General features: G+C 66.0%; 1 protein-coding gene across 4 annotated transcripts in view; it reads left to right on the top strand.

Annotated features, from left to right (window-relative positions):
• Positions 1 to 17,182, top strand: part of LOC102937017 (plasma membrane calcium-transporting ATPase 3) — a 36,647-nt gene extending 19,465 nt beyond the window's left edge. The window contains exons 9-20 of one of the 4 annotated variants that reach the window (XM_043537587.1): positions 3,490 to 3,731; positions 3,987 to 4,221; positions 5,447 to 5,626; positions 6,694 to 6,781; positions 7,014 to 7,120; positions 7,448 to 7,639; positions 7,811 to 8,024; positions 8,140 to 8,351; positions 10,550 to 10,657; positions 11,528 to 11,710; positions 15,171 to 15,327; positions 16,158 to 17,182. In XM_043537587.1, the coding sequence (XP_043393522.1) occupies positions 3,490 to 3,731; positions 3,987 to 4,221; positions 5,447 to 5,626; positions 6,694 to 6,781; positions 7,014 to 7,120; positions 7,448 to 7,639; positions 7,811 to 8,024; positions 8,140 to 8,351; positions 10,550 to 10,657; positions 11,528 to 11,710; positions 15,171 to 15,327; positions 16,158 to 16,258 (2,019 nt within the window). In that variant the 3' untranslated portion in view covers positions 16,259 to 17,182. Of the gene's footprint in view, positions 1 to 3,489; positions 3,732 to 3,986; positions 4,222 to 5,446; positions 5,627 to 6,693; positions 6,782 to 7,013; positions 7,121 to 7,447; positions 7,640 to 7,810; positions 8,025 to 8,139; positions 8,352 to 10,549; positions 10,658 to 11,527; positions 11,711 to 13,696; positions 13,996 to 15,170; positions 15,328 to 16,157 lie in introns of those variants that run through there. The other 3 variants (XM_043537589.1, XM_037888710.2, XM_043537588.1) reach the window with 3 other exon arrangements.
• Positions 17,183 to 24,129: the final 6,947 nt, after the last annotated feature.

Raw genomic sequence — 24,129 nt, 5'->3', positions numbered from 1 at the left:
GTGGCAGTAAACTGCTTGCAAAAACTCCATGAGGATTCCTTTCCCTCGGGCTTTTCTATGCAACAATTCACCCCTCCCAGAAATTCTGCCCTTACCCTCTTCACCTAGGGCTTGCTCTAGAGGAACACTTTCCTGAGCAACAACAGACTCTTCCTGGGTCTCCCTTACCTCCAGAATCACCTCTGGCCCATCCGGCGGATTCCTACACAATCCCCTTTCAGGCAAACTGACAGACTTCCTAGATAAAAGGCTAGAAGCATTCTCCTTCCCTTTGCCACACACAAGCTCAGGAATCTTTTCCTTCTTGCGACAGATTTCCACACCCTCAGTAGGTAACACAATCACACACCGTCATGCTCTCCTTGTGCCCTGGCTAGGATCTCACCCTGATTACACAGAGTTGCTGCACCCTTTCCCAACAACACACTAGCAACAGGCAAAATACAAGCACCAGAATTGTCTGGTCTCTGGGATTTTACATAGACCCTAACTGGATGCGACCTAGTTACAGGGCCATTCTCCCGAGCAGACCCAAACTTAGGGCCCTTCCCTTCCTGGGCTTTAGCTGAATCCAGAACCAACTCTGAGACAACTGCACGACCCTCAACCATCACAGGCTGAAAGGCCCCTTCTGTCTGCTCCACAGACAAAGAAGAGCCGGACACACTTTCTCCTTTCCCAGACACCCAGCTTGGGATCTCATTCCCCTGGTCCCAGCACACAAGGCTGGTCACAGACAACTGCTTGGAGATCAGGGTAGCTCCCTCCCTAGGCAAGTCAATACCCCTGACAGACACAGGCACGTTTCCTTCCCTGTCCCAATTCTCCCCCCAGCTAACAGGTAAGGTCCAGGGACACTCATCTTCCACTCTCCTCGCCTTCCCACCCTGCTGACTAGACACAGCCATCAGCTCACAAGGCTGCCTAGGCTCATCCAGACTTTCCTTACCCAGCACCTTGCCACTCCCCACAGATCCCCTGCCCTGCCTGGGTCTCCCCCCCTCAGCTGGGGTCTCAGCTCCCACTGTGCTCAGCGCTGCCCTTGCTGTCCCAGTGGGGGTAGGCAGCGAGCTCCCTGCTTTCCTCACTGCATCAGAGCCAGCGTGAGCCCCTCTCCGGTGTGCAAGGGGGGCAGGGAGCCCCAGGGGTCTGGTCACAGGCAGGCAGGTAGCCTGAGCCTAGCCGCTCCTCCCCCTGCCAGCCGGGTCATCTGCATTTTCACTGACCATTTCCCTCTCCGCCGATTGCTTCCCTGGATTCAAATTCAAACCCTTGGCCGTTACCGGAGCAGGGCCTGGATCCTGCCCCAAAGAGACACAGTCACCCCACAACAGGGTCTCGCAGCTGGTATCCCGGAGAACCCCAACGACCAGCCAGCCCCACCCCTCCTGGGTCTGCACAGGGATCTGGGCCACAGGCAGGGCGAGGGGCTTCATCCCTGGGACCCTCACCCAGCTCACACAGCCCCTCAGCATCTGAGGCTGCACCCCCCAGGGCCTGACACCAGTTCTCTCTGTCCCAGGATCTCGCCACCCCAGGAATGTCTCCCCATTGACCGTCACCTTCTGCTCCCCCTGGGGGTCCGAGGGGCCCGACCCCAGGGAACTCCACACAGACGTATAGGTTGGGGTCAGGAGTGGGAGCCTGTCCACCTCCCCACCCATCTGGCTGAGGGAGTCTGTGGCCTTGGGACCCAGCAAGTGAGCTGGACACCGGGGCTTTTCCGCAGGGTCCCCCTAGTTCAAATCTCCAGGCTGCTCAAAGGCAGTGAGGTGGCATCCACATCCCCCCCCTCCTTAACCAGGGGCAGCAATTTACTCTCGAGGTTCCCTGCGGAACTGGCCCCCCGGGGTCTATCCCCACTCACCCCTGGGAGGTCCCCTAGGCCTCTCCGCTCCCCCACCGCCAGTTCATGCTGCTGCTGCTTCCGCAGCTCCTTCTCGGGCTCTCGCTGTCTCTCACCGTCCTCTCGCTCCTTCGGACTCAGCTCCAATCCCATCCATCTCCGATCCCCCGATGGGGAACCCGATCGTGAAGACCCTCGTCTGGTTGGGACAGGAGTCTTGGGGGTGCCTGGCTCCCACTCCAGCTGCTCCCAGATCCTGCTGTAGCCCCATTTGGGGTCAGGAATCTGCTCCTTAGAGCCGTCATCCTCCTCCAGCTGCACGATGAACCGTGCTTTGGTGAACTTCCCAAGGCTCAACCCTCTCTTTCTGCACAGGGTTACAATGTCCTTCTTCAGGAGACGGTGACAGGCCGTCACTCCGCTCTTCCCAAGTTGTTGTGGACTCACAGACCTGTGTGCTCTCAGCTCCCCACGGTCTCCAGGGAGAACCCCTAGTGTGCCAGCCCTTCTCGAGATCACCCCCTCTTTGCCAGGGTCGAGCTGCAGACTCCTCCGGCCCTGGGACCGCTCGCTGCAATCCCCAGGGGGACCCCATTACTGCACGGTCCTTCTCGCTGGTCACACACTCCCAGGGGTTAACCGCCCCCTGAAACCATCTCTCTCTGAATCTTCAGCACGCCTGGTCCCCGTCAATCCCCCTTCGTTTTACTGCTCCCCAGTCACTTACTGCAGGAAGCGCCATCCACGGGGTGCAGTAGATCCCACCGCTACCACCAGTTGTCACGGAGTCCCTGGGCGATGCTCTGGAACTGCTCCCCATGAAGCCAGTCAGGACTCTGGGGAAGTCTCCTCTCTGTGAGCAGCCTGTCTGCAGGACACACAGCTCCCCCGGCTCCACCTTCCTGGGTCTGACCTCAGAGCATTCAGCATCCTCTGCCCCTCCGTGCGCTTCCCACAGCCAGTCCGCTCAGGCGGGGTCCTGGGGAAGCCAGAGGGTCCTGCCCCCCAACTCCGCAGTCAGACGTGACTCTCAGCCAGCCAGTAAAACAGAAGGTTTATTAGACGACAGGAACATGGTCTAACACAGAGCTTGTAGGTGCAGAGAACAGGACCCCTCAGCTGGGTCCATTTTGGAGGGCAGTGAGCCAGACAACCCCGTCTGCCCTTCACTCCATGTCCCAGCCAGCCCCAAACTGAAACTCCCCCCAGCCCCCCCTGCTCTGGGCTTTGTTCCTTTCCCGGGCCAGGAGGGCACCGGATTCCTTTGTTCTCCAACCCTTTAGCTCTCACCTTGCAGGGGGGAAGGGCCCAGGCCATCAGTGGCCAGGAAACAGGGTGTCGGCCATTCTCTGTGTCCAGACCCCTGCACACACCTGCCCTCTAGGGCTCTGCAATGATCACACACCCTTACCCCACCACCTACATACTTAAGAACTGCCTAGGGGAAACTGAGGCACCCCCACACTATTCAGAGGAAACATTGAGAACAGTCCCACTTCATCACAGGTGGAGCCCAGGGGCTGGGGGGAGCAAGGGGGGGACGTGGCGGGGCTGGGGAGGGGGACACGGGGAAGCTGGGGGCCCGGGGGGAAACACGGTGGGGCTGGGGGGAGCCCACAGCCCTGACGCCCGTCGCCCTGCAGCCTCCAGAGAAGGACGGGGGCCTGCCGCGGCAGGTGGGCAACAAGACGGAGTGCGCCCTGCTGGGCTTCCTGCGGGACCTGCACCGCGACTACCAGGCCGTGCGCGACCAGCTGCCGGAGGAGAAGCTCTACAAGGTCTATACGTTCAACTCGGTCCGCAAGTCCATGAGCACTGTCACCCGCCTGCCGCAGGGCGGCTTCCGTGTCTTCAGCAAGGGCGCCTCCGAGATCCTGCTCAAAAAGTGAGTCCCGCCCGGCCGCTGCGTCCCACCCCAGAGGTGGCTGCATCTCCATGCCTGGCGAGGGGTCTCCGGACACTGGCCCCCACACCCTGCCCCAGAGGTGGCTGCACCTTGCTGTCGGGCGAGGGGGCCTCTTATAACCAGCCACCCCGCCCCAGGGGGGCTGCGTCTCCGTGCCAGGCAAGGGGTCCCGTCTAACCAGCCCCCTCCCTGCCCCAGAGGGGCTGGGTCTGAGCCAGGCGTCTCCCCGTCCAGGTGCTCCAACATCCTGAGCAGCACTGGGGAGGTGCGCAGCTTCCGCCCGCGGGACCGGGACGAGATGGTGAAGAAGGTGATCGAGCCCATGGCGTGCGAGGGGCTGCGCACCATCTGCCTGGCCTTCCGGGACTTCGCCGCCGGCCCGGAGCCCAACTGGGAGAACGAGAACGACATCGTGGGCGAGCTCACCTGCATCGCCGTGGTCGGCATCGAGGACCCCGTCCGGCCCGAGGTACCACCGGCCCCGCTGGGGTGTCTGAAGGGAGCGGGGTCGGGTGGTTAGAGCAGGGGGCTGGGACCCAGGACTCCTGGGTTCTCTGCCCAGCGCTCGGAGGGGAGGGTGGCTGGTGGGCTTAACGATGCTGCCTTTGGTGGGACACTTCTGAGAGCACCAATTCAGGAGCAATTGCTCAGAGCAGGGAGGTTACAGCCCCAGGCTGGTGGGTCTGCTCTTCTAAGGCACCAGACCAGCCAGCCCGAGAGGACCTTGGTCTCACCCCACTGGCTAACCACAAGTCACCCAAGCAATTCCCACCCCAGTTTCCCAGTATCCCCACCAGTGGCCCTCGTTATGGGGACAGATGGTTATGAAAACCAATACCCCATTAAAAGGGAAAAGGTTCCCTCGATCCCAAAGGACCAAGCCCCAGACCCCGGTCAATACACAAGTCAGATCTTACCCACCAATCATGCTGTTGCCAGTCCCTTCGAATCTAAAATCTAAAGGGTTCTTCACAAAAGGAAAAAGACCGAGATGAGCCCTAGAGTTGGTGAAAGGGAATCGGTGACATCCAGTCATGGCAAAGTTCTTGGTTCGGGCTTGCAGCCGTGATGGTTGCAGGTTCCCGTCCAGTCTCTGGAGAACATCCCCAGCTGGGACGGGTCCTTCAGCCCTTGGTCCAGAGCTTCCGTGTAGCCAGGTCCCTCCAGAGGCCGGACGCAGGACTGACGACAAGATGGAGGGGTCTCCAGGGCCTGTGAGAGTCTCCTGCCCTCCGCTCTTACACAGCAGCGAGGAGGAGTTTGGAGCCACCTGCCCGGGCATGCGCAGTTTGCAGGCGGCCGCCATGGTGCACGTACGAGTCTGCCAAGGTCCGTTGTCCGTGACGGGTTTCTGGACTGGGCCCTTACTGAGAAAAGTCCTTTCTGACCAGATGCTTCACTGGGGCCTTAGAATCGAAACGCAGTGAGGCCAAGTACCGAGCCCGTCAACGACAAAGCCGGGACAGCGCCGCCTCCCGGGACCTTCTCTCTGCAAGATTTGGTGCCACTTTCTGACCGTGATTGCAACAACGATCTATACGCTCCCCGTCTGTGTCCCTAACGTCACAGTGGGTCGGAGCAGGGCGGGCTGGGAGCCAGGACTCCTGGGTTCTCTCCCCGGCCCTGGGCGGGGACGGGGGTTAGAGAGGTGTCAGGACTCCTGGGTTCCATCCGGTCCCGTTGCCCCACCCCAGGTCCCCGAGGCCATCTGCAAATGCCAGAAGGCCGGGATCACTGTCCGGATGGTGACGGGTGACAACATCAACACGGCCCGGGCCATCGCCGTCAAGTGCGGGATCCTCCAGCCTGGGGAGGACTTCCTGTGCCTGGAGGGGAAGGACTTCAACCGGCGCATCCGCAACGAGAAGGGAGAGGTACGGGGATAACGGCCCCGCTCCCGCCGCCGGCCCCGAGGGGGGGATAACGGCCCCGCTCCCGGCCCCGAGGGGGGGATAACGGCCCCGCTCGCGGCCCCGAGGGGGGGATAACGGTCCCGCTCCCGGCCCCGAGGGGGGGATAACGGCCCCGCTCGCGCCGCCGGTCCCGAGGGGGGGATAACGGCCCCGCTCCCGGCCCCGAGGGGGGGATAACGGCCCCGCTCGCGGCCCCGAGGGGGGGATAACGGCCCCGCTCCCGGCCCCGAGGGGGGGATAACGGCCCCGCTCGCGCCGCCGGCCCCGAGGGGGGGATAACGGCCCCGCTCGCGCCGCCGGCCCCGAGGGGGGGATAACGGCCCCGCTCCCGCCGCCGGCCCCGAGGGGGGGATAACGGCCCCGCTCCCGCCGCCGGCCCCGAGGGGGGGATAACGGCCCCGCTCCCGGCCCCGAGGGGGGGATAACGGCCCCGCTCCCGGCCCCGAGGGGGGGATAACGGCCCCGCCGCCGGCCCCGAGGGGGGGGATAACGGCCCCGCTCCCGCCGCCGGCCCCGAGGGGGGGGATAACGGCCCCGCTCCCGCCGCCGGCCCCGAGGGGGGGGATAACGGCCCCGCTCCCGCCGCCGGCCCCGAGGGGGGGATAACGGCCCCGCTCCCGCCGCCGGCCCCGAGGGGGGGATAACGGCCCCGCTCCCGCCGCCGGCCCCGAGGGGGGGATAACGGCCCCGCTCCCGGCCCCGAGGGGGGGATAACGGCCCCGCTCCCGCCGCCGGCCCCGAGGGGGGGATTACGGCCCCGCTCCCGCCGCCGGCCCCGAGGGGGGGATTACGGCCCCGCTCCCGCCGCCGGCCCCGAGGGGGGGATTACGGCCCCGCTCCCGCCGCCGGCCCCTGCCCACCCGAGGGGGGATAACAGCCCTACTACTGCTGCTGCTCTAGGGGAAGGTTCATACTCTGGGGTTGGGGGGTTGCCCCAGGCCGGGGCGGTGGTCCTGTTGGGGGATGGTCCTGTGGGGGGGGGTCCCCCACCACGAGCCGCTGTTTCCAGCTGTGTCCCTCCCCCCCAGATTGAGCAGGAGCGACTGGATAAGATCTGGCCCAAGCTGAGGGTCCTGGCCCGATCGTCCCCCACTGATAAACACACCCTGGTGAAAGGTACAGACCCCCTCCTCCCCGCCCCCCCCGCAGGCATGTGGGGGGGAGGGGGGAGGGGGCTTCGGCGGTGTGGCGGGAGGGGGCGGGGTGTGGGGGGAGGATGGGGGGCAGAGATGAGGCCACGGGGGAGGGGTGCTCATGGGGCCCAGGCAGGGTGGGGAGCTGGCAGGGGAGGAGGAAGGGGGTGGGTTGTAGGGGCCCCCACCCCCAGCTGAGCCCCCCGCCCCGGCAGGCATCATCGACAGCACCATCGGGGAGCAGCGGCAGGTCGTGGCCGTGACGGGGGACGGCACGAACGACGGGCCGGCGCTCAAGAAGGCCGACGTCGGCTTTGCTATGGTGAGATGCCCCCCGGGCCCCCCCCCCCCAGCCCCACACCCCCTTCAAGCCCCCTCCACCTGCCCGGCCCCCTGGGCGCTCCGGGGCCCGTCTGGCGTCTGAAGCCCCAAGGGGTGCAGCTGGGCCTCCCCCCAAACTGCCCCCCCGCCCCAGAAAGGGGATTTCCCACAATGCACTTGCCCGTCCGTTGTCCGGCGTTTCCGGCCTCTGGTCCGCCCGGGGTGGCTGTGAGGGGCCGCGCCCCCGGCCCTGCCCTCGCTGGGCGGTGGGTGGGGGGACCTGGGCCGCTGCCCCCCCCGTGACCCCACTGTGCCCCCCCCGCCGCAGGGCATCGCCGGCACCGACGTCGCCAAGGAGGCCTCGGACATCATCCTGACCGACGACAACTTCTCCAGCATCGTCAAGGCGGTGATGTGGGGCCGCAACGTCTACGACAGCATCTCCAAGTTCCTGCAGTTCCAGCTCACCGTCAACGTGGTGGCCGTGGTGGTGGCCTTCACCGGCGCCTGCATCACCCAGGTGGGCGCCAGGGAGGAGCATGGCGCGTGCAGAGGGAGGCCCCGCCCCCTGCCGCGTGCCGGCCCCGCCCCCTGCCGCGTGCCGGCCCCGCCCCCTCCGCGCGCCGGCCCCGCCCCTCCCTGCGCTGACCCCGCCCCTCCCTGCGCTGACCCCGCCCCCTCCTCCCCCCAGGACTCCCCGCTCAAGGCGGTGCAGATGCTGTGGGTCAATCTCATCATGGACACCTTCGCCTCCCTGGCGCTGGCCACCGAGCCGCCCACCGAGGCCCTGCTGCTCCGCAAGCCCTACGGGCGCGACAAGCCCCTCATCTCCCGCACCATGATGAAGAACATCGTGGGCCACGGCGTCTACCAGCTCGGCATCATCTTCACCCTGCTCTTCGCCGGTAGGCGCCGGGGCCGGGCGGGCGGCCGGGCGAGATGGGCCCCCGGGCGGGGGGGGCCCGGGGGCAGCGGGGGTCTCCGGGTCCGCCCCTGACGCCCCGTCCTGCCCCCCCCCAGGGGAGATTTTCTTCGACATCGACAGCGGGCGGAACGCCCCCCTGCACGCGCCCCCCTCGGAGCATTACACCATCATCTTCAACACCTTCGTCCTGATGCAGCTTTTCAACGAGGTGAACGCCCGCAAGATCCACGGCGAGCGCGACGTCTTCCGGGGCGTCTCCGGGAACCCCATCTTCTGCGCCATCGTGCTGGGCACCTTCGCCATCCAGGTGCCCTGGGGGGCTGGGCAGAGCCTGACCCCCGAGCCGCTGCACGGACCCTGCCCCCCCTGAGCCGGAGCGTGGCCCCCCCAAACCGCAGCACAGACCCTGCCCCCCCAACCCAGAGCGCGGCCCCCCCGAGCCGCTGCACGGACTCTGCCCCCCCTGAGCCGGAGCGTGGCCCCCCCAAACCGCTGCACAGACCCTGCCCCCCTGACCCAGAGCGCGGCCCCCCCAAGCCACTGCACGGACCCTGCCCCCCCCCGACGTGGAGCACGGCCCCCGCGAGCCGCTGCACGGACTCTGCCCCCCCGAGCCAGAGCGTGGCCCCCCCGAGCCACTGCACGGACTCTGCCCCCCCTGAGCCGGAGCGTGGCCCCCCCAAACCGCTGCACAGACCCTGCCCCCCCTGACCCAGAGCGCGGCCCCCCCAAGCCACTGCACGGACCCTGCCCCCCCCCGACGTGGAGCACGGCCCCCGCGAGCCGCTGCACGGACTCTGCCCCCCCGAGCCAGAGCGTGGCCCCCCCAACCGCTGCACAGACCCTGCCCCCCCCGACCCAGAGCGCGGCCCCCCCGAGCCGCTGCACGGACTCTGCCCCCCCTGAGCCGGAGCGTGGCCCCCCCAAACCGCTGCACAGACCCTGCCCCCCCGACCCAGAGCGCGGCCCCCTCAAGCCACTGCACGGACCCTGCCCCCCCCCCGATGTGGAGCACGGCCCCCGCGAGCCGCTGCACGGACTCTGCCCCCCCTGAGCCGGAGCGTGGCCCCCCCAAACCGCAGCACAGACCCTGCCCCCCCAACCCAGAGCGCGGCCCCCCCGAGCCGCTGCACGGACTCTGCCCCCCCTGACCCAGAGCGCGGCCCCCCCAAGCCACTGCACGGACCCTGCCCCCCCCCGACGTGGAGCACGGCCCCCGCGAGCCGCTGCACGGACTCTGCCCCCCCGAGCCAGAGCGTGGCCCCCCCAACCGCTGCACAGACCCTGCCCCCCCCGACCCAGAGCGCGGCCCCCTCGAGCCACTGCACGGAGCGCGGCCCCCCCCGACGCAGAGCGCGGCCCCCCCGAGCCGCTGCACGGACCCTGCCCCCCCTGAGCCGGAGCATGGCCCCCCCAAACCGCTGCACAGACCCTGCCCCCCCGACCCAGAGCGCGGCCCCCCCGAGCCGCTGCACGGAGCCTGCCTCCCCCGAAGCGGAGCGTGGCCCCCCCGACCTGGAGCGTGGCCCCCCCCGAGCCGCTGCACGGACCCTGCCCCCCCTGAGCCGGAGCGTGGCCCCCCCAAACCGCTGCACAGACCCTGCCCCCCCCCGACCCAGAGCGCGGCCCCCCCGAGCCGCTGCACGGACCCTGCCCCCCCTGAGCCGCAGCGTGGCCCCCCCAAACCACTGCACAGACCCTGCCCCCCCCCGACCCAGAGCGCGGCCCCCCGAGCCGCTGCACGGACCCTGCCCCCCCTGAGCCGGAGCGTGGCCCCCCCAAACCGCTGCACAGACCCTGCCCCCCCGACCCAGAGCGCGGCCCCCCCCCGAGCCGCTGCACGGACCGTGCCCCCCCTGAGCTGGAGTGCGGCCCCCCCCCGAACCGCTGCACGGACCCTGACCCCCCTGACCCGCTGCACGGACCCTGACCCCCCCAACCCAGAGCACAGCCCCCCCGATCCACTGCACAGACCCTGCCCCCGCCCTGACTCAGAGCGTGGCCGCGCCGGGCGCTGCACGGATCCTGATTCCCCCTCCTGACCCAGAGCGCGGCCCCCCCCGAGCCGCTGCATGGACCCTGCCCCCCCCAACCCGGAGCGCGGCCCCCCCCGAGCTGCTGCACGGACCCTGACCCCCCCGACGCGGAGCGCGGCCCCCCGACCCAGCGTGCGGCCCCCCCCGAGCCGCAGCACGGACCCTGCCCCCCCCCGACGCGGAGCACGGCCCCCCCCGAGCCGCTGCACAGACCCTGCCCCCTTACCCAGAGCACGGCCCCCCCCGAGCCGCTGCACGGACCCTGCCCGCCCGACGCGGAGCACGGCCCCCCCAAGCCGCTGCACAGACCCTGCCCCCTTACCCAGAGCGCGGCCGCGCCGGGCGCTGCACAGACCCTGCCCCCTTACCCAGAGCGCGGCCGCGCCGGGCGCTGCACGGACCCTGCCTGAGGCTCGGCCCAGCTGTCCCCGGCCGCCCTGCAGCTCAGCCCCGTCTCCTTCCCCTGCAGATCGTCATCGTGCAGTTCGGGGGGAAGCCATTCAGCTGCTCGCCCCTCGACGCCGAGCAATGGCTCTGGTGCCTCTTCGTGGGGGTCGGCGAGCTCGTGTGGGGACAGGTGAGACCCCTCCTCTGAGCCCCGACCTCGCTGTGACCCCGCCTCCCCCAAACCCCCAGCCTCCTCTCCCCCACTCTGACCCCCCTCCCGGGGCTGGGGCGAGCACCCAGGAGTCCTGGGTCCCTATCCCACCCGCTCTCACCCACCAGCCCCCACTTCCTTCCACAGCTAGGCAGAGAACCCAGGCATCCTGGCTCCCAGCACCACTCCCCCACTCTGAACACCAACCCCTCCCCCGCCAGCTGGGGAGAGAACCCAGGAGTCCTGGTTCCCAGCCTCCCCTACTCTAGCCACCAGACCCCCTTCCCCCCCGCCCCCCCGCCAGCTGGGGAGAGAACCCAGGAGACCTGGTTCCCAGCCTCCCCTACTCTAGCCACCAGACCCCCTTCCCCCCTGCCCCCCCGCCAGCTGGGGAGAGAACCCAGGAGACCTGGTTCCCAGCCTCCCCTACTCTAGCCACCAGACCCCCCTTCCCCCCCTGCCCCCCCCGCCAGCTGGGGAGAGAACCCAGGAGACCTGGTTCCCAGCCTCCTCTACTCTAGCCACCAGACACACAGACCCCCCCTGGGCTGGGGAGGGAACCCAGGCGTCCGGGCTCATACGTCAAGGCACCCATTTCTCCATCCAGTGGCTCCCCAGCAGCAGAGCAGAACCCTCCCATCCTGAGACTTTAAATAGGGTGCGAGCCCTCGAGGGCGCTCACTGTGTTCGGAGTCATGGACGTCACCCAGCGTTGGATGGACAGAGCTTGGGAGCCAGGACTCCTGGGTTCTCTCCCCAGTTCCAGGGCGGTGATTGTGGGGGGTGGGGGGTTCAGGGTTCTGTGTGCACTGGGGGCGGGTTTAACCCCTTCTCTGATTTCCTCTGCAGCTGATCGCCACCATCCCCACCAGCCACCTGAAATGCCTGAAGGAGGCAGGGCATGGGCCCGGCAAGGACGAGATCACGGATGAGGAGATGGCAGAGGACGAGGAGGAGATAGACCACGCCGAGCGGGAGCTGCGCCGCGGCCAGATCCTCTGGTTCCGTGGCCTCAACCGCATCCAGACCCAGGTAGGGCCCGGGGTATCCCACCGCCCCCACCAATGCATTAATCCGCCTCCCTTTCTGACCTCCCCTCCACGCCCCTTCACGCTTGTGCCTGGACTGGGGAATGTGGGATCCCACTTACCCCACCAATGTGTCAACAAGCTCGCCCGCCTCCCTTCCCCACTCCCCTTTTTGCTTTTGTGCCTAGATGTGACGGGAGGAGAGAGACAGCCAGGAATCTCCTAGCCCTGAGCAGGGGATCCGGTGGCCACTTGGCTCATGGCCCTGTTGTTTCCGATTTCAATTCCCGCTCAAACGAATAGGAGACCCAGATGTCCTGAGTCTGATCTGGGGCTAGATGGGCACCCATGGTATTATCCATAGGTGGGTGGGAGGGCATCTCCTAAGCCACTCAGGACACCAGAATGGGGTGTTTCTTGTCGCCCAGTTCACAACCTGCCCCCTCTCTAACTTGCTGTGGGTACGGACACTGGGCATCAGAGTTCGCACCCTAGTGAGATGAATGGGGCAGCTCCCCCCTTCTCAGAGTGATTGGGCCAGGCTCTCCGCAAACTCAGGCATGGCTGGTGACGAGCCAGGACCCCAGGGTTTTTGCTGTCATTTGACCCTTCCTCTGCCCAGAGAGTTTATCTCCAACCCATCATTTACATGTAGTCCCGTAGTGCCCCCTAGCAGGGCTCTGCACAGACCTTATACCCTAAGGGATGGATTTCAGCCCTGGCCCTGTAGCCGAATGAGCCCCAGATGGGAGATGTGACTTCCCCTGCCCCCAACCTTAACTCTGCCCCCTGCATGGCCCCCTCCTGAGCCCACTGCACTCCGTCATGTATCTCTGACCCCAGGGTGTGGGGGGCACACTTCAGGATGGGGAGTGGGCAGAGTTAAGGTTATTTTGGGAAACGTCTCCATCATCCCCCACAGGATGCGGGAGAGGGAGCTGGACTTGCTGTGGCTGGCTATAAGGTGCCAGTTCTTAAGGGGGCGACAGCAAAATTCACTCTGGGGCCATCCCCGGGCATCCTGGTCTGGCTGCTGGGAGGAATTCCCCAGGCAGGAGCTCAGCGGATGTGATCAGAGAGAGCCAAGGAATATCAGCGACCGGACCTGGTCGACGATTCCTCCAGCTTTGTCTACAAAACAAGGATTTCGTTTGGGAGGGGGCCCCAAAGGTTTCAGCTGGAAATATTCAAAGTGTTTGGTTGCTGGGGCAAAGAATCGTTCTGGCCTGAGAAATGTTCAGATTTTGGGCCCAAAGTACTCGGTGCTGGAGTGAAACCAGGCAGTTTTCAGCCAAGTTTACTCCACTTGGGGCCACAAGTATGTGGGGTTGGTCAGACACTTTCTGGTTCGGGCAAATTCTGGTAACTGGTTTTCAGACCAAAAACTGCAGTTTTCGGTCAAAAACATTGGGTTTTGGCCATTTTGGGTCAAAAATATCCAGTTTTCAGAAGTTTTCAACCAAAAATTCTCTCTCTGAGGGGAGGGGATGAAAATAATTGGGGGGGTTTTCAGCTAAAATAGAGTTTTGGGCCCAAAATACACAGTTTGGGGTCATCATCCAACCACAAATACTCCAAAGTGTATGGCCGAAATGATCCAGGGCTCCGTCGTCAAAGTGAACGGGTTTTGAAACAGGGGCTGAAAATTTTATTTTTCTGCCAATCCCCTTTTCTGAAAAACTAGGAGAAGCTGACGTTTTCCCAGGACAGTGTTGTGGAAAAGGGGGGAAGGTGAATGGAGCTTTTCTGCGGAGAGGGAAATCCCCAGCTCCCGTTCTGGGCCCAGCTCTGGGCGGTCTGAGGAACTAACCGAGCGTTGGGGAGGGTATAAACCAACCTCCGACAATCACGGGATCAGACGATGTTTCTCCCAAGGGCCGGGCGGCCATAAGCTCCTACGAGGGCGCCCTGAAGCAGCGAGGCAGAATGCCGGGCTAGATGGGCCCTCTCTTCAGAGGCCCGCTGTTACTAACCTGCTTTCTGATTGCAGCCGGCATCTCTCGGAGGGACGTGGCGGATTGTAACTCGTTTCCTTCCCTTTCTTAACGTGAGGGACAGAGCCCGGCTCATGGTGGCTTGGACAGAGAGCTGCTCATCTTTGCATCTCTGCACGCACCCAGCTCTCCTGTTGCCAGCCCCCCTGCTCTGACTGCTAGGCCCTACTCCCCTCCCCGAGCTGGGAGAGAACCCGGGAGTCCTGGCTCCCAGAACCAGCTGGTGTCAATCGGCCATCGCTCCTTTGAAAGACGCAGCCACGCCCTCTAAGGGATGGATTTAAACTGATTTAGTTGCAATCCGTGTGGACGCACCTAATCTGGTTTAGCGGAGGTTGATTTAAGGAATCGGTCAGGGATCTTGATTTGAAATCGGCGCGTCCATTCAAGGCGGAGCGCACCCGTTTCCAAACCAATTCAAATTCAATCCTGGGAAGCCGGGACTCGGCAAAGGACTTGGGGCGGGGCAGATAATCCGTGGGGCCAAGCGAGAGCCGGGGGGAGGTGACTTTCCCTCTGGATGTGGCCCTGGTGCGCCTCCCCTGGATCCTGCCTCCAGCACCGGGGTGGTGAGCGGGAGCAGCTCCGAGGCGAGCCATGGGCCCGATGGAAGGGTTAGGCCCAGAGGAGCCCGAGGAGCAAGCTGATCCCCACTGGGAGGGAGCAGTGAGAAATCTGCCCTCCCCGCGCAGCTCTCCCCTTCCAGCCGGCAACGCTTTCTGACCCTACCCTGGCAGCCGCCTGGGGGGCCCAGCCCGAGGGCCGGCCCTGAGGCTGAGGGGCGAGTGGATCCCAGCCCTCCGCGGGGAGCAGACATGGGGTGCCCCACGAGCCAGCAGCCGCAGTCGAACCAGACTGGTTCAGGCTGCGACGAAGGGGCCGGTGTTCAAGGCCAAGGGGAGTTAGCTCCTGGGACGGTTTCCGCCGGGGTCGTGGTGGAGTCTCCTTCACGGGTGCCGTGCAAATCACGACGGGACGCGTCTCTTCCGAGCCTGCCCTGGCTCGGCCGGGATCTGATCCAGGGACCCCGTGGCCGGGTCAGACAGATGCTCCCACGGTCCCTTAGCCAGCAGGAACCTCCGCACGAGCCAGCCGCCGTCAATGGAGCGAGGCCGATTTCCATCCAGCGCCCCCCTCCCCGTTTACCCAGCCTCCTCGGCTCCAGCCATTGCTTGGGGACGGGGGAACCCCCCCAAGATCATCAGTGTGGCTTGAAAACGGGGCTGCTTCCCAAGCCACTGGCGGGTGCCCCGTTCCAAGGCGTCTCCACCCCCACAAGGGGGTTCGTTGTTTTGACCCCAAGCCGAGATTCCCCCCGACCCCAGCAGCCGGCCTGGGCTTCTTTTTTTTAAAGTCCTCGCGCCAAAGCCCCCAGATCTCCGCAGCCACCGCCTCCCCTGTCCCCCCCCACCCCCGACGCCCAGCGCCAACCGCGGACGACGTCTCTGTGTCTCGTTTTCTCTCTCCTAGATGGAAGTAGTTAGCACCTTCAAGAGAAGCGGCTCCTTTCAGGGGGCTGTGCGGCGCCGCTCCTCGGTCCTCAGCCAGCTGCACGAAGTAACCAATCTTTCTACCCCTACTCACGTAATTCTCTCCGCTGGCAATCCCACTTCTGCCACCATCGGGAGTGAGTCACCGTTTTGCTCTTACTGCTTGTGTGCTTTTGAACAACAAAAAAAGGCAGATTTAACATCTCCCCCCTTCTCCCCGCCTCCTATGGCCCCCCCATTCCGCCCGCCGCCCCGGCCCCCCCATGCTCACTGTTGGTCTCCTATCTATTTTCAGTTCTCTCTCTGCTCTCTGTCTGACCTCAGGCGAGCCGGATTTCCATTTCCTAAAGCCATACGGTCGCTTTCTCTCTTTCGCCTTTAGCCGGTTGATTCAAACACCCGCCCCCACCCCTTTATTGGTTCCCTCTTCTGTCCTTCCGGGGCGGCTTCCCCAGCTGCACCCCCGTTCAGCTGGGGGTCTGGCCCCATTCGCAGTCAGGGTTTGGGTCCGTGTCCTTTTCTCCGTGTTTCTGTGCGTGCCCGTTTGGGAGTGGGGAGAGGTCAGAGACCTCCGTGCTGCCCTGGCCCCTTGCGGACCCCCAAACAGGCCAGATTCCACCACCGAACACACCCATGAATGAACAGAGGAATCCGATTCGGATTTGGTGTGAAGCTGGAGGGACTCCCTTCACGTGAGCCAAGCTTATTGATGGGCTACTGGGGCATGGCTGGGTTAGAGAAATCAGATCAGGAATTTCTGTTTCCCGTGGGGCTACGTTAGACCGGGGGCGCACTCAGAGGGGCGTGGGAGAGGGTTAACACTGGGGGTGGTCTCTGTTCCCCTCCTCTGAGACGGGGGCAGGCAGGATACCAGGCTAGATGGGCCGCTCAGCCCGCCTCTCCCCCAGCCTCCCTGAAAATCTGCAGCGCTCCCTCCCCCAGTAAACTGCCTTTCTCCTCCTCTAAGAAGCGCATGGTGACAGGCCTAGGCCGGCGAGGGAAGCGGTGACCGTCGCTCCCTTCCCCGGGTGGAGCCCCGGCGTCCTGGGGGGCAGAAATACCAAGTAAGGGGGCTGCGGGGTTTGCTGCGGCCGGGGAGGGACGGCCTCTCAGTCCCGCCTTCTCCTGTGGCTCGATGTCGTCCTTTCGCGCCCCGCTCCCCGCAGGGTAAGCCTTCGAGTATGAGCCCGCCCGACTTCTTGCTCTCGACGCTTTTTTCCCCGATCTCGATCTCTCGCTGCTTTTTCTCTCCACACAGCTCTGTGTCCTGTTCGCCTCTGCCCCCCGCCCCGCGCATCCCTCCTACCAGCACCCCCCCCGCCGGCGCCCAGTGGGGTCTTGACGAAGGCTGTGTTTCTTTTAGGAACTGATCAGCGGCCGAGCGGCCTGGCAGGGTCATTTCAGGAGCGATTGGAAACCGAATACGAACCCTTCCCCTGCCCTGGCCCCTCCAGCATACAAGAGGGGGTGGGGATCAGGGAGGGAACCTGGCTGTAACGTCCCCCTGTCCCCTGCCAAGCAGGGCCGGGCTCAAAGCAACGTTGATTTCAGGTCCAGCCCTTCGTAACCACCGTGGGGTCAAGCCGGGTGGGGACTGAGCTTGGCCACGGGCACGGGGCTCAGACCGGGAGCTCTCCCAGGCGCACGTGCAGCGCCTTGCACAACGGGGTCCCTGTCGCACCAGGAGCGCTACCGACCCCTCGTAGCCAAGATCGGGGGCCCCTGTCGTACAGGGCGCTGAACGGCCCCCGCCCTCGAGAGCTCACCCCCTGAACAAACAAAGGCAGGGTCATTGGCTCCATTTCCCAGACCGGGAAACTCCAGATCAGCGGGGGGGAGCTGCCACCTTACGGTGTGCAAAAGAAAAGCCCCCTAACCCTACACAAATACACACCCATGAGCAAGCTCCCCCGCTCCCTCCCTCCCGGGATTCCGCCTCCCATTTCAAAACTGTCGCCAGCCGCAGCCTGAAATGAACCCCAGACGCTCCCCCCATTCCTGCCTTCCCCCCTATCCTCCCATGTCAACCCCCGTTTTTCCCCCCCTTTCCAGCTGCCACGAGGAGCCGGGACGGAGCCACCTGTCCGGCTGCCAGGAGTCTGGTGCTTTTCGAGTGTTGGGGGGGGGGGGTCTTTCAATCACACCTCTCATTCCCCCCCTCCCTCACCCTGACCACCCCCATCCCATCCCTGACTTTGCTTTCTGCTCACTGCCAGGGTGCTCGAGATCCCCACCAAACCCGGGCTGCTCGCGCCCATCTGACGCCGTACGATGGGGGGAGGCCCTTAGCTGCCCTCCCCTAAATGCCATTCTGTGGGGCTGCAGCTGCACAGACCCCGCCCCCCAACTGAGGTCGGGGGCCCCTGTCACACTGGACACTGTGGAGACACCCCCCATCCTGACCCAGCTAGGGGCCCCGTCACACTGGGTGCTGTGTGTACACAGTCCCTGCCCCGAACCGCCCAAACCAGCCTCCCTCTGAGCCGCTGGTGTGAGCCCGGGTCGCACCGCGCAGCCCCAAGCCGTGGGGGGGGCAGGAAACAACGAACTGGGGGGGGGGCAGCTTTCTGCTCCACCTAGTGGACAGATGTGGAGGGTCCCGCCTCCTTGCCCACGTTCACCCCCCCTCTGCACCCCTTTTCTCCCACTCTGCCTCCTTCCTCCTCCCTCCCTTTTGTTTCCGCAGGGACCCAGTCCTGACACACCCCCCCGGAGGGGTTACCGGGCTCTCTTTGCTGTCCCAGCCCCTTTATTCCCCCCCCGCATCTCTTCATTCGCGGCCTCTGGGGGTGGGGGGCGTGGCATGGATGGGCACACGGAGCCGATGGCATGAGCCCCCTGCTCCCCGCTAAGATCCAGCAAGGATGGGCGTGAATACTCGAACGTTTACCGCGCTCTCGCATGCCTCCTGTCTGTCTGTCCTCCCTCGGCTGGCCCGGCGCCTGGGTCGGCTTCCTGCTCTGCCCTTGCGGGTGCCCCCTCCTGCTCGGCATGGCGCACGGCTTGGGGAGGGGGCTAGGCTGATGGCAGTGCTGGCTAGATTACAATCCTGCCAAAGAAAAGGCCGGTTTGGGGGGCTGACGGGGTTGCTCGGACCTGGGCACAGCACAGATGCCTCCCATCCCACCCGGGGGAAGGCCCCAGGAGGCCAGGCGGGGCACAGACCCCGCCCGGGTTCAGGGCCCCTGCTGCTGTCCCTGCCCCGAAGAGCTCAGAGAAAGGACGGGGCACCCCCCCCCCCCCACAGAGGGAGCTTGAGAGTGAAGCATGGGACGGAGGTGCAGGTGGAACCCAGGGGTCCCAGCCACACACACACTGTAACCACCAGACTCCCACTCTCCTCCCAGAGCCGGGGAGAGAACCCAGGAGTCCTGGCTCCCAGGCCCCCTGCTCTAACCACCAGACTCCCACTCTCCTCCCAGAGCCGGGGAGAGAACCCCGGAGTCCTGGCTCCCAGGCCCCCTGCTCTAACCCACTAGACCCCACTCTCCTCCCAGCGCCGGGGAGAGAACCCAGGAGTCCTGGCTCTCAGGCCCCCTGCTCTAACCACCAGACTCCCACTCTCCTCCCAGAGCCGGGGAGAGAACCCCGGAGTCCTGGCTCCCAGGCCCCCTGCTCTAACCACTAGACCCCACTCTCCTCCCAGAGCCGGGGAGAGAACCCAGGAGTCCTGGCTCCCAGGCCCCCTGTTCTAACCACTAGACCCCACTCTCCTCCCAGAGCCGGGGAGAGAACCCAGGAGTCCTGGCTCCCAGGCCCCCTGCTCTAACCACTAGACCCCACTCTCCTCCCGGAGCTGGGGAGAGAACCCCGGAGTCCTGGCTCCCAGGCCCCCTGTTCTAACCACTAGACCCCACTCTCCTCCCAGAGCCGGGGAGAGAACCCCGGAGTCCTGGCTCTCAGGCCCCCTGCTCTAACCACCAGACTCCCACTCTCCTCCCAGAACCGGGGAGAGAACCCCGGAGTCCTGGCTCCCAGGCCCCCTGTTCTAACCACTAGACCCCACTCTCCTCCCAGAGCTGGGGAGAGAACCCCGGAGTCCTGGCCCTCGATCCCCCCGACACACACACACACTCTGACTCATGGGCTCCCAACCCTTGAGTGCACCCCCCTTTCCCAGGAAGGGGGAGTCTCTCCTAGCTGACCCCTCCCCTTGCTTAGTTTTCAGAGGTGCGGCACTGCCCCAGTGGGGTTGGGGGGGTCAGTGACACGTAACCCCCTGCCCTGTTCTGCCTGCCAAGCCCAACCTCCATGGCAATCGGCTGGGGCTGGGGCACGCTGGATGTGTGGGGGCGGGCGGGGGGGGGTTCTTCCCGCTCTAGCATGTGCTGTCTCCCCCGGGGGGCTCCCCCACCTCGTCCCCTGGCTGGGAGCAGGCCCTACCCACAATGCACTGCACAGCCCCGGAGAACAGGTGAGCCCAGGTGGGAGGATCGGCTGCCCCCATGCGAGCGGCACAGGGCTCTTAACGGGACCCCCCCAGGGCCCGACTCCTCCTGCCTTGGGCCCTGATCCAGGCCTCCCCCGGAATCAATCACCCCCCGTCCTGAGTTGGGCACGGCCCCAGACAAGTGCAGGGGCCCCCCCCATGCCTCCTATGGGTGCAACAGCTCCCAAATGGAGCAACCCCTGCCCCACAAGAGGAGTGGGAGGCGTAAAGTGGCCTCTGCATAGCAAGGTGACCTTTACCCCCGCTGCGGCTCTCGCCCCATTGACTCCATGGGGTGACAGCCCATTGTCCCCAGCTGGGGGGCTCTGGCCCCATTGACTCCCTGGGGCGACGGCCCATTGTCCCCAGCTGGGGGGCTCTGGCCCCATTGACTCCCTGGGGCGACGGCCCATTGTCCCCAGCTGGGGGGCTCTGGCCCCATTGACTCCATGGGGCGATGGTCCATTGTCCCCAGCTGGGGGGCTCTGGCCCCATTGACTCCATGGAGCGACGGCCCATTGTCCCCAGCTGGGGGCTCTGGCCCCATTGACTCCCTGGGGCGACGGCCCATTGTCCCCAGCTGGGGGGCTCTGGCCCCATTGACTCCCTGGGGCGACGGCCTATTATCCCCAGCTGCGGCTCTCGCCCCATTGACTCCCTGGAGCGACGGCCCATTGTCCCCAGCTGGGGGGCCCCGGCCCCATTGACTCCATGGAGCGACGGCCCATTGTCCCCAGCTGGGGGGCTCTGGCCCCATTGACTCCACGGAGCGACGGCCCATTGTCCCCAGCTGGGGGGCTCTGGCCCCATTGACTCCCTGGGGCGACGGCCCATTGTCCCCAGCTGGGGGGCTCTGGCCCCATTGACCGCCTGGAGCGATGGCCCATTGTCCCCAGCTGGGGGGCTCTGGCCCCATTGACTCCATGGGGCGACGGCCCATTGTCCCCTGCTGCGGCTCTCGCCCCATTGACTCCATGGGGCGACGGCCCATTGTCCCCAGCTGGGGGGCTCTGGCCCCATTGACTCCATGGGGCGACGGCCCATTGTCCCCAGCTGGGGGGCTCTGGCCCCATTGACTCCCTGGGGCGACGGCCCATTGTCCCCAGCTGGGGGGCTCTGGCCCCATTGACTCCATGGGGTGACGGCCCTTTGTCCCCAGCTGGGGGGCTCTGGCCCCATTGACTCCATGGGGCGACGGCCCTTTGTCCCCAGCTGGGGGGCTCTGGCCCCATTGACTCCATGGGGCGACGGCCCATTGTCCCCAGCTGGGGGGCTCTGGCCCCATTGACTCCATGGGGCGACGGCCCATTGTCCCCAGCTGGGGGGCTCTGGCCCCATTGACTCCATGGGGCGACGGCCCATTGTCCCCCGCTGGGGGGCTGTGGCCCCATTGACTCCATGGGGCGACGGCCCATTGTCCCCAGCTGGGGGGCTCTGGCCCCATTGACTCCATGGGGCGATGGCCCATTGTCCCCCGCTGCGGCTCTGGCCCCATTGACTCCATGGGGTGACGTCCCATTGTCCCCAGCTGGGGGGCTCTGGCCCCATTGACTCCCTGGAGCGACAGCCCATTGTCCCCAGCTGGGGGGCTCTGGCCCCATTGACTCCCTGGAGCGACGGCCCATTATCCCCAGCTGCGGCTCTCACCCCATTGACTCCCTGGGGCGACGGCCCATTGTCCCCAGCTGGGGGGCTCTGGCCCCATTGACTCCACGGGGCGACGGCCCATTGTCCCCTGCTGCGGCTCTCGCCCCATTGACTCCCTGGGGCGACGGCCCATTGTCCCCAGCTGTGGGGCTCTGGCCCCATTGACTCCATGGGGTGACGGCCCATTGTCCCCAGCTGGGGGGCTCTGGCCCCATTGACTCCCTGGAGCGACAGCCCATTGTCCCCAGCTGGGGGGCTCTGGCCCCATTGACTCCCTGGAGCGACGGCCCATTGTCCCCAGCTGTGGGGCTCTGGCCCCATTGACTCCATGGGGTGACGGCCCATTGTCCCCAGCTGGGGGGCTCTGGCCCCATTGACTCCCTGGAGCGACAGCCCATTGTCCCCAGCTGGGGGGCTCTGGCCCCATTGACTCCCTGGAGCGACGGCCCATTATCCCCAGCTGCGGCTCTCACCCCATTGACTCCCTGGGGCGACGGCCCATTGTCCCCAGCTGGGGGGCTCTGGCCCCATTGACTCCACGGGGCGACGGCCCATTGTCCCCTGCTGCGGCTCTCGCCCCATTGACTCCATGGGGTGACAGCCCATTGTCCCCAGCTGCGGGGCTCTGGCCCCATTGACTCCCTGGGGCGACGGCCCATTGTCCCCAGCTGGGGGGCTCTGGCCCCATTGACTCCATGGGGCGATGGTCCATTGTCCCCAGCTGGGGGGCTCTGGCCCCATTGACTCCATGGAGCGACGGCCCATTGTCCCCAGCTGGGGGCTCTGGCCCCATTGACTCCCTGGGGCGACGGCCCATTGTCCCCAGCTGGGGGGCTCTGGCCCCATTGACTCCCTGGGGCGACGGCCTATTATCCCCAGCTGCGGCTCTCGCCCCATTGACTCCCTGGAGCGACGGCCCATTGTCCCCAGCTGGGGGGCTCTGGCCCCATTGACTCCCTGGAGCGACGGCCCATTGTCCCCAGCTGTGGGGCTCTGGCCCCATTGACTCCATGGGGTGACGGCCCATTGTCCCCAGCTGGGGGGCTCTGGCCCCATTGACTCCCTGGAGCGACAGCCCATTGTCCCCAGCTGGGGGGCTCTGGCCCCATTGACTCCCTGGAGCGACGGCCCATTATCCCCAGCTGCGGCTCTCACCCCATTGACTCCCTGGGGCGACGGCCCATTGTCCCCAGCTGGGGGGCTCTGGCCCCATTGACTCCACGGGGCGACGGCCCATTGTCCCCTGCTGCGGCTCTCGCCCCATTGACTCCATGGGGTGACAGCCCATTGTCCCCAGCTGCGGGGCTCTGGCCCCATTGACTCCCTGGGGCGACGGCCCATTGTCCCCAGCTGGGGGGCTCTGGCCCCATTGACTCCATGGGGCGATGGTCCATTGTCCCCAGCTGGGGGGCTCTGGCCCCATTGACTCCATGGAGCGACGGCCCATTGTCCCCAGCTGGGGGCTCTGGCCCCATTGACTCCATGGGGCGACGGTCCATTGTCCCCAGCTGGGGGGCTCTGGCCCCATTGACTCCATGGGGCGATGGTCCATTGTCCCCAGCTGGGGGGCTCTGGCCCCATTGACTCCATGGAGCGACGGCCCATTGTCCCCAGCTGGGGGCTCTGGCCCCATTGACTCCCTGGGGCGACGGCCTATTATCCCCAGCTGGGGGGCTCTGGCCCCATTGACTCCATGGGGTGACGGCACATTGTCCCCAGCTGGGGGGCTCTGGCCCCATTGACTCCATGGGGCGACGGCCCATTGTCCCCAGCTGGGGGGCTCTGGCCCCATTGACTCCCTGGAGCGACGGCCCATTGTCCCCAGCTGTGGCTCTCGCCCCATTAACTCCCTGGGGCGACGGCCCATTGTCCCCAGCTGGGGGGCTCTGGCCCCATTGACTCCATGGGGCGACGGCCCATTGTCCCCAGCTGGGGGGCTCTGGCCCCATTGACTCCCTGGAGCGACGTCCCATTGTCCCCAGCTGGGGGGCTCTGGCCCCATTGACTCCATGGGGCGATGGCCCATTGTCCCCTGCTGCGGCTCTCGCCCCATTGACTCCCTGGGGCGACGGCCCATTGTCCCCAGCTGGGGGGCTCTGGCCCCATTGACTCCCTGGAGCGACGGCCCATTGTCCCCAGCTGGGGGGCTTTGGCCCCATTGACTCCATGGGGCGACGGCCCATTGTCCCCAGCTGGGGGGCTCTGGCCCCATTGACTCCATGGGGCGACGGCCCATTGTCCCCAGCTGGGGGGCTCTGGCCCCATTGACTCCATGGGGTGACGGCCCTTTGTCCCCAGCTGGGGGGCTCTGGCCCCATTGACTCCATGGGGCGACGGCCCATTGTCCCCAGCTGGGGGGCTCTGGCCCCATTGACTCCATGGGGTGACGGCCCTTTGTCCCCAGCTGGGGGGCTCTGGCCCCATTGACTCCATGGAGCGACGGCCCTTTGTCCCCAGCTGGGGGGCTCTGGCCCCATTGACTCCATGGGGCGACGGTCCATTGTCCCCAGCTGGGGGGCTCTGGCCCCATTGACTCCCTGGAGCGACGTCCCATTGTCCCCAGCTGCAGCTCTCGCCCCACTGACTCCCTGGGGCGACGGCCCATTGTCCCCAGCTGGGGGGCTCTGGCCCCATTGACTCCATGGGGTGACGGCGCATTGTCCCCAGCTGGGGGGCTCTGGCCGCATTGACTCCATGGGGCGACGGCCCATTGTCCCCCGCTGGGGGGCTCTGGCCCCATTGACTCCCTGGGGCGACGGCCCATTGTCCCCCGCTGCGGCTCTGGCCCCATTGACTCCATGGGGTGACGGCCCATTGTCCCCAGCTGGGGGGGTCTGGCCCCATTGACTCCCTGGAGCGACGG

Source organism: Chelonia mydas, unplaced genomic scaffold, assembly GCF_015237465.2.
Source record: "Chelonia mydas isolate rCheMyd1 unplaced genomic scaffold, rCheMyd1.pri.v2 scaffold_103_arrow_ctg1, whole genome shotgun sequence".
NCBI lineage: Eukaryota > Metazoa > Chordata > Testudines > Cheloniidae > Chelonia > Chelonia mydas.
This window is presented reverse-complemented; position numbering and strand designations above follow the sequence as displayed.